This window comes from Chiloscyllium plagiosum, chromosome 38, assembly GCF_004010195.1.
Source record: "Chiloscyllium plagiosum isolate BGI_BamShark_2017 chromosome 38, ASM401019v2, whole genome shotgun sequence".
NCBI classification, from domain to species: domain Eukaryota; kingdom Metazoa; phylum Chordata; class Chondrichthyes; order Orectolobiformes; family Hemiscylliidae; genus Chiloscyllium; species Chiloscyllium plagiosum.
The window spans coordinates 1,284,949-1,294,507 of NC_057747.1; the positions used below are offsets into that span (position 1 = coordinate 1,284,949).

The window sequence follows — 9,559 nt, forward strand, 5'->3', positions numbered from 1 at the left end:
AAAGAGGTGAAAGGGTAGATGGGAACATGCATTTGGTGTTGTAATCAGATAGTAGGATCAAGGGGCTGAATGGCCTACTACTACTCCTTGCTCATATATTTTTATGCCTTTCAAGATGAATAAGTCTTGTCTGCTGTCAGGAGAATAGATACAGAATCAAGGTGACGTACTGCCTATGGTTGTGACCAAATTGCTGATTGTTTTGATAAAACTGCAGGACCTGGAAGGAATGGTTCGCTTGCTGATGAGTTATCTTGATGCCTGCAGTGATGCTCTCAGCACATTCCACCGTAGCAGCTGGGGAATTTATAATCTACTCAAGACTGAGTTGGATTTTTGATCTACAAGGGAGTTATGACCATGATTCAATTAACTATGATCTTATTGATTGGCGAGGACAGACTTGAGGGACTGAATGGACTTCTCCCACACTCATTTTGCATGTTTGCTGTCAGGATGGCCATAGGAAACACAATGCAATGTGCGATATCATACCAGTGAGAGGCTGCTCTGTCTGTAAAGGTGGAGATATGACTGTTGCTTCTGGTATATAAGCCTCAATGAATTCCCTCATACAAGATGGATTTGCAAACCTGGAAATACTGCTGACATTAGCAGATATTTCCTGAAAGGACACCTGTGATATGAAAGTTTAAGGCCAGGGAGCCCTCTACAACCAGCTGCTGGACAGATCTGATTATTTTAACTTGGATAAGATTGAGATGCATACCTGCAGCTGATCCAATATCACATCTATATATCATTTTACATCCTCACCCCATGCAATTGTATATTTTCCCATCTCTTTAGCAGATTTCGTAAACAAAATTGTTGATTTCTGAGATTCTGCTCCATGATCTATGGATCAGGTCCCATGGACCTGGGATAGGGATATAATAATTGCTGGGAGATGGCCACATTGTCAATAGTATTAGGCCCAGTCGTACCACCACAGTGTGACCATGGTCTGTTTCTGACATTAACGTTGGTTTCTCGATTCATCACTAAGCGAGTCTATCTTCCCAAATGCACAATGCTTTTGGTGATTTCATCATTGATTCACCCCATTTCCACAATTGCTCATAGCATTCTGGCCCTGTGTGTATGATTTAACAATTTGACAACAATGTGACTGCAGAGTCTGACAGCTGCACCTACATCATCACTCAAGGGGTTGGGGTATGTGTAGGTGGCTACTCACTAGATGGGATCAGAAGCAGGTAGCCTAGCTGACCTTTCCTCATCTCGCCAAGTGACAGAACGGCCAGCTGCAACGCTCTGTGAGCAGCTAGCCCAATACAGACAGTGTCAAACATGCCACACCTACTCCCACTCACTGTCCAAGTTCAGTTTCAAGCTTCGCACTAACCGTGTCCATCCCGTAGCTCGATTTCCTTGTGATCAGTAATCCATCGATAACATGGGAACTCCATGTAATCACCATTGGGAGTTTTTACAGTGATGTATTTACAATACCAGTCATCTTGCACCCAGTATTTACGCTTCTCAATCTTCACCAACAGGATTTCGCCAATATCATTGGTCACTGTCATATCATACGAGTCTACCTACACAAAGCAAAGAGGAACATTACTCGAGGACTGAGTGTAAAGAGGACAGCAAGCAGATACTGGGCACCTAGATTAAATTCAAAATTATTTGGCTCAGTCTGCATGGTTGGTGAAAGGGAAATCATATTTGACCAATCTACTTTGAGGAGGCAACACGTGCTGTAGCATTTAGATTTCCAGAAAGCATTTGATAAATTGTCACATCAAAGGTTACTACTGAAAATGTGGTGTACTCAGTAACATGGTGGCATATGCAAAAGATTAGTTGGCCATCAAAGAGGCAGAAAGTAGCTATAACATGCCGGGGCGGCATGGTGACTCAGTGAGTTAGCACTGCTGCCCCACAGCACCAGGGTCCCAGGTTCAATTCCAGCCCTCGGGTGACTATCTGTGTGGAGTTTGCACATTCTCCCTGTGTCTGCGTGGGTTTCCTAATTTGCCCATAGTGTTAGGTGAATTAGTCAGAGGGGGATGGGTTACTCTTCGGAGGATCGGTGTGGACTGGTTGGTCCAAAGGGTCTGTTTCCACACTGTAGGGAATCTAATCTATATGAAAACCCAGCCATATCAATAATGCAGCTGCAACAGCACTTAGGAAGCCCCCATCTACAAGGCAAAAGCCAGCAGCAATCATCCTGTTCATTGCTCCTCCTCCTGCATGGAGGTCTGGGTTCCGTAGATGGGATGGTTAAAAAGCAGAAATAGGGCCATGCATGTGGGATCTCCCAGTAGCTCCACAGCTACACGGCTGCACAGTTTACAGGGAACGTAATGTCAGTCAGGAGCATGATGGAAGATGCTCCACTTTCCTGGATGAGCGCAGTTTGAACAATACTCAATGTGTGTATCATCCACAAGATGCACTGAAGCACTCAGCAAACCTTCTTTGACATCATCTTCCAAACCCCTACCACTCCCATTGAGAAGGACAAGGGGAGCAGATACATGGGAACACCACCACCTGCACATTCCCCTCCGAGCCACTCACTATCCTGCCTTGGAAGTATATCACCGTTCCTTCAGTGTTGTTGGATCAAAATTCTGGCATTCCCTCCCTAATTCCATTGTGTGTTTACTACAGCACGTAGTCGACAGCAGTTGAAGAAGGCAACTCATAACTAAATTCTTAAGGATAACTAGGGATGGGCAAATAACTACTGGCTTACCAAGCAGTATCTACAACCCCCTGAAAGATTAGATATATTTTAAAAATGCTGTTACATACAATACCTACAAAGTGAAAGTGTGACTAATCACGGTTTCCTTACTTTGGTCTAAAATCAGGTTTGAAAAGTTCTAAACAAAAAAGTAACAGTTTCTCCCATGTGGGAGTTGTCCAACATCAAGGTTTATCCAGCAAGGTCTTTTTAATTTTTCAATCAATGAGTCTTGACAAATTGTTCAGTGCTTCCAACTAAATATTCAAATTCTCTTTCGTTTACTGTGGGTTAGCTCTGAGCTCACTACGTACACAAACCTCGTGATATCTTCTCCCCTTCCCACTATCCTCAGTTAGAGGCAAATTAGAAATAATTTTCCTTTATCAATAATCAAATTAAATGCTAGAAAGATCTTTGGAGCAGAATAGCACAGCTGCCTCACAGCGCCAGGAACCCGGGTTCGATTCCCACCTCGGCCTACTGTCTGTGTGGAGTCTGCACATTCTCCCTGTGTCTGCATGGGTCTCCTCCCACAGTCCAAAGATGTGCAGGTTTAGGTGGGTTGGCCATTCTAAATTGCCCACAGTGCCTGGGGATGTGCAGGCTAGGTGGATAGCCATGGTAAATGCAAGATAATGGGGAAGGACTGGGTCTGGGTTGGATGCTCTTCGGACAGTTGGTGTGAACTTGATGGGCCGAATACCCTTCTTCCACTTTGTAGGGATCCTATTCTATGAAAGGAGATTGTTTTACCCTCTCTAGGTCTTAATTTAATATGTCCAATATAATAGAACACTGCATAGTTTGACTGCTGAATACTTAGTGTACTGTAAATCAAGCATCATTGGCAGCTTTTACATTTTTGACTATGAACTAGGATTAATAAACATAAAACAAGCAAAGAAACTCACTTGATTTAATTTTGAAGAATTGTACCTAGTATTGAACAAAACAAACAGGTTATAATGCCAAAAAGAGTAGCAAGCCTCAGAATTGGAAGGATTTCAGTTTTCAGCAAGAGAGGACTAAGGAATTGATAAAAAAAAAGAATAAATTACAAGTGACATAAGCATAGATTATAAGAGATCCATCAGGGTGTAGGAAAAAATAAATTAGAGAAATTAAATGTGTGTCACTGATGGGAGGAGACAGAGGTTAATTGTGAATGAGGAAATGGTTGGGACACTAAACTAATAGTTTGCATTTGTTTTCACAACAAAAACAATCCCAGAACAGTAGGAAACCAAAAATTTAACACAGACGAGGAACTTAAGCAAATAAACGTTAATGAGGAAATAGTGTTGCAACTAATGAATCTAAAAAAGCTAACAAATTTCCTGGACCTGATGGTCTATATCATGGATTTTAACAGAGCTAGCTGTAAAGATAGTGGGTGCATTGGTTTGGATTCTCTGGATTCTAGGACAATCCCAGTGGGAACAGAAAGTAGCAAATGAAACGTTTTTCTTCAGGAAGGGGTAAGAGTAAAAAACAAGTAACAATGGATTGGTTAGCCAATTGGTTAGCCCTCTAAACACCAGAAACTAGCATTAAAAATGTGGTAAGCATTTAGAGAATGATATATGCTAAAAATAGAGTCAAATCATGTTTGACAAGTTGGTTGGAGTTTTTAAGAGTATATAGTTATTATGATACGGGCGGCACGGTGGCACAGTGGTTAGCACTGCTGCCTCACAGCGCCAGAGACCTGGGTTCAATTCCCGACTCAGGCGACTGACTGTGTGGAGTTTGCACGTTCTCCCCCTGTCTGCGTGGGTTTCCTCCGGGGGCTCCGGTTTCCTCCCACAGTCCAAAGATGTGCAGGTCAGGTGAATTGGCCATGCTAAATTGCCCATAGTGTTAGGTAAAGGGGTAAATGTAGGGGTATGGGTGGGTTGCGCTTCGGCGGGTCAGTGTAGAATTGTTGGGCTGAAGTAAGTAATTACTGTAAGTAATCTAATGATGGCTAAGAGAGAACACTGATGTATCATATTTAAAGTATATTACAAGGTGCCAAAACAGAGGTTATTACCTAAACCTAGAGTTTGGAACTGGTGTCAGTATAGTTCAGTAAACACACAATTTTACTGATCACACATCCCAGTCAGGATCGGTGAAATTCATAGAACATAAAACAACACAGCGCAGAACCTTCAGCCCTCGATGTTGCGCCAAACTGTAAACTATTCTAAGCTCATCCCCCCTCATTCCAGCCTCACAAACCAGTACCTGACTTTCCCCTGCCTCCAAACAGCTGCTGAGCACTGGCCACAGCCAGGAACCAGCTCTCTGTCAAATCCTTCCAATATCCACTTCCCAGAGATCTAGGCTCACTCAAGAGGGTGGCTGCACCCAGCAGTTTGTGAATGAATAACTATAATCAGGAACCACAATGTGCACCATAATATCATCACTAAACATGAAATGAACTCTCTGACTGACACTAAACTTTCAATGGAGGTTTCAGAAAGTCACTCTGGGACCTCACTCAATGCTACGCTTTAGAGGGAACATGACTCGGGCAAACTCACAATGTTTGGGTCAAAGCAAATTTGAACTGGTTTGTTTCAAATCATTGGTGATCCTTCCCCTGTGCCTTACAGCTACTAGTTAACTGGGGACAGTGTTAGCAAACTCTCAACGTAAACCTAGACATACAGGATGGATGAGGCCCTTTGGCCCATCAAGTCTGTACTGCCAAGAATGCGTGACTTCTGAGACTAGTCCCACTTTCCCGCACTAGGCCCACAGCCTAGAATTTTATACATTTCAGGTGCTCATCCAAGTACTTTCTTTAGGTCGTAAGCTTTCCTGCCTCAACTCCCCCCCTCCCCGGCAATGCATTCCAGAGCCCCACTACCCTCTGGGTGAATATGTTTTTGCTCTAATCCCCTCAAAACCCTCCTGTCTTTCATTTTAAAATGATGCCCCCTTTAACTAAGGGAACAGCTGCTTTCTATTCACCCTGTCCATGCCCCTCATAATCTTAAATACTTTGATCAGGTATTTAAGGCTTAACCTTCTCGATCCTACTGAAAACAAACTGAGCTTATCAAGCCTCTCTCTGTAGCTAATGTGCTGCATCCTCTACACTCTGGTGACTCTCCTTCACACCCCCTCCAGTACAATACATTTTCTGAACTGGTAAGGGCATCACAGCTGACCTCACTCTTGTCAATTGCAACATGTCAAAATTATTTTACTGTCCAAATTTCCCAATCAACCTGTGCAGAATTATTATTACACACTTCTGTAGGGCGGCACGGCGGTTAGCACTGCTGCCTCACAGCGCCAGAGACCCAGGTTCAATTCCTGCCTCAGGCGACTCTCTGTGTGGAGTTTGCACATTCTCCCCGTGTCTGCGTGGGTTTCCTCCGGGTGCTCCGGTTTCCTCCCACAGTCTAAAAATGTGCAGGTCAGGTGAATTGGCCATGCTAAATTGCCCGTAGTGTTAGGTGAAGGGGTAAATATAGGGGAATGCGTCTGGGTGTGTTGCGGGTCGGTGTGGACTTGTTGGGCCGAAGGGCCTGTTTCCACACTAAGTAATCTAAAGAGATGGGACCGGAACCAGGGGCCTGCTGGATCAGAGATAGGGACACTACCACTACACCATTAGAGTCTAATTAGTTTGTTGGATGTTTATTCTGGATAAGAGCAGTTACCATTAAAGACAAAGAATTGTCAAATGGATGGATGCCATTTTGATTGGGGCTGGGGAGAATCGGCTTTGGAACGAGGGAGCTAGCGAGAATGGAATAATGATATTCCTTATGGTTCTCCTCAGACTCTGATCCATGGGGAAAGACGGGGGTTGAACTATTTCCGCAGAGGGATAGTTTCCTCAGAGACTGTTCCGGAAGGGCTGGATGACAGGAGGGATTCGTGGATTTCACAGAGACACGAGGTGAATGGCCCTTCAGAGAAACCCAGAACAACAGCAGGCTGACGATAGACTACACACAAGAGTGAGCAATGCTTTCTGACTGCAAGCTGACTCTTCTCAGAGCTGGATCTGCAGCAACATGTTATTTTCATTTTTCTCTGACAGGAGATACAATCTGTCTGATTTATTTGCCTGTATCGATCGGGGTGTGGGGTGTCTCAGCATCTTGCGGGGAGAGGGGGGGGGGCGGTTCTGGTTGGATGCAAGTAGAAATGATAGCACTTGCTCTCCCTTTCACCAAGGGTCCTCCAGTTCCAAACGAGTGTTAAAGGGTGGCCACTAGACCAGGCATGAGTGGCATTGGCAGAGGGGCACGTCAAGGGGTGGCACGTTGGCTCAGTGGTTAGCACTGCTGCCTCACAGCACCAGGGTTTGATTCCAGCCTCGGGTGACTGACTGTGTGGAGTTTGCACGTTCTCCCCGTGTCTGCGTGGGTTTCCTCCAGGTGATCCAGTTTCTTCCCACAGTTGTGCAGTTCAGGTGAACAGGCCACGCTAAATTGCCCCATAACGTTAGGTGCATTAGTCAGGGGGAAATGGGTCTGGGTGGGTTACTCTTCGGAGGGTCGGTGTGGACTTGTTGGGCCGAAGGGCCTGTTCCCACACTGCAGGGAATCTAATCTAATCAGTTTCCTGAAAGTTGCAGCACCCTACTGAGCACAAGGTTGCCTCACATACATACTCGACATACACAGGCAGAGCTTGTGACAGAGAGGCAGCACATAGGGAGGACACACTGGTCCCAGTGTAAATACAGGCACCACTCCACTCAAAATACAGGCACAGATATCATCTCTCTGAGAGGGGAAGGGAGGGGAGGTCTGGGCAGATGGAGGTGAGACTGAACTAGTGGGAAGAGAGTGTGAAGTGGGGGGAGTGGAGGTAGTAGAGGAGAGGAAAGGGAGGTGGAGGGATAGAGTGACAGGGCAGACTTGAAGGATAGGGGAGAGTGAAGCAAGAGAGGAAGCAGACACTGACGGCTAAAGGAGATAGGAAGGAAATAGAGAGGGAAGGCAGACTAGGGGAGGTGGGAAAGAACGGGAGAGTGGAGACTGGTCTTGTGGAGAAAGACAAAGAGAGATGGGTAGGTGATGAGAGACAGGAGGAGGGGGGAGTTCGGATAGGGTTGGAAGAGACTGAGGAGGGTGGGAGGGGGAGAGAAAAGAGAGTCAGAGGCAGGTGGAAAATATAGGGGAGGATCAGTTTGACAGAAATGAAGAAGTCAGGGAAATTGTGGAGGACATTGAGGGCGAGATCAAAGCGATCAATAACGAGCCAGAGTGAGTCTGTAAGACAGAGAAGGGAGAAATGGGATAAGTTAAACTGGAAACAAGTGGCATTGGGAATGAGAGGGCTGGAAGGGGGGCACTGAACGAAAGGGATCTCTCCGGAGTCCAGCCACATGTGAGAGGATAGAGATAGTTTCTGGAGCGGAGACTTTGAGTAGACACCACGTTTCGAGGTAAAGTGAGAGAGGGTTAACAAAGAAACTGATTCTCACCGCTCCTCGCTCGAAGTCATTGTAGAGGGGTTTATCCAAAAGGGTTTTCTCGCTGCAACCTTCAGTTCCCAGCAGGGTCAGGTAAACATAGTCATCCGTGCCTGCAAACCACTGGCTCCCTGTGGCCACCGTCACTGTATAGGTGACCATCTTCCCGGAGAGGCGCTCAGTCCCGGGCTGTGCCTGCCTGGGAGAGACGGACAGAGTGACAGGGACTGGAGTGACTCGCTGTAGTTCCGCCCAGTGTCTTCACCCTCTCTGAATGAAAGGCTTCCTCTCTCCTCCCAAAACAGCAGAACCCACAGCCCCTGCCATACAAGGGCACAGAACGCGGAATAAAATTGGTCTAAAGTTTCACACAGATAAGGTGTACTTTATAAGTTAATCTTTGATCTTTGCAATATCACATTTTGGTTAACCACACACACACACACAAACACACACAGAACAGCTCGACTTCTCAAAGGTCCAGCTGAATGATTTGAACTGGAAACTGGTGCCTTATTTTAAAAAAAAATAGAGTTTGGTGCTAGGATAGCAGGGGTCAATGCTGCCGGAATGGTCACAGTCCGAATGGAGACCACTCGGCACGTACTGCGTGCTGGCTGTCAGCAGGGGTGAGCCAGCTAGTCTCAGTCTGCCCCCGAGCTCTGTAGAAGTGGTCTCCTTAAACCAGGCGGAATAACATTTGCAAGCGGCAATGGACTTTCTCAGCCGCCCATTGACAGCAGCCAGACTCCGGGCGCCAGCAGTCTCTCTGTCTGACTGTCTGTCTGAGAGATACCCGCAGGTTGAAAGATTGCAGGAGAGAAAAGCCATACAGCTCAGTCTCCCCCACCACCCCCAAGGCACAAGGGGTTGGATGTAAATAGATAGAGACCTTTGCTTCAGGGGTGATCTCACTGAGCAGTGTTTACAGCTTGGAGCCGTCCAGGCATGTCACAGGTCACAGTTCTGACGAAGTGACTCCAAACATTAACACTGCTTTCTCTCCACAGATGCTGCCAGACCTTCTGAGTTTCTCCAGCAAATTCTGTCAATGTTTTATAAAGTTAGAACAAGACTTGCTCCTAGATTCTAAGTCGAGAATGTGTTGCTGGAAAAGCACAACAGGTCAGGCAGCATCTGAGGACCAAATCTTTTATGTCCGATGCAGTAGATAAATACTGTTGGTTGAGCGCATATATCCTCCTGAGGATGTAGAAATACAGGGGTCTGCTGCAGGTCTGGGAAAGCTCCTCGGATGCTGCCTGACCTGCTATGCTTTTCCAGCAACGCACTCTCGACTCTGATCTCCAGCATTCGCAGACCTCACTTTCTCCTAGATTCTACACCCTGGCAAATGAAAGCAAGCACCCTGTCTACCTGTGCTGACACCTTTAGGA

The 9,559-nt window shown here is 46.0% G+C and overlaps 1 protein-coding gene across 1 annotated transcript in view; it reads right to left on the minus strand.

Annotated features, from left to right (window-relative positions):
* LOC122541717 (polyunsaturated fatty acid 5-lipoxygenase-like) overlaps window positions 1-9,022 on the minus strand; it is an 11,289-nt gene extending 2,267 nt beyond the window's left edge. Inside the window, exons 1-3 of the mRNA XM_043678605.1 lie at window positions 8,175-9,022; window positions 3,643-3,667; window positions 1,370-1,568 (exon numbers count right to left, since the gene is read on the minus strand). Of these exons, the coding sequence (XP_043534540.1) occupies window positions 1,370-1,568; window positions 3,643-3,667; window positions 8,175-8,194 (244 nt within the window). The 5' untranslated portion in view covers window positions 8,195-9,022. The remainder of the gene's footprint in view (window positions 1-1,369; window positions 1,569-3,642; window positions 3,668-8,174) is intronic.
* Between the last annotated feature and the right edge of the window lie 537 nt (window positions 9,023-9,559).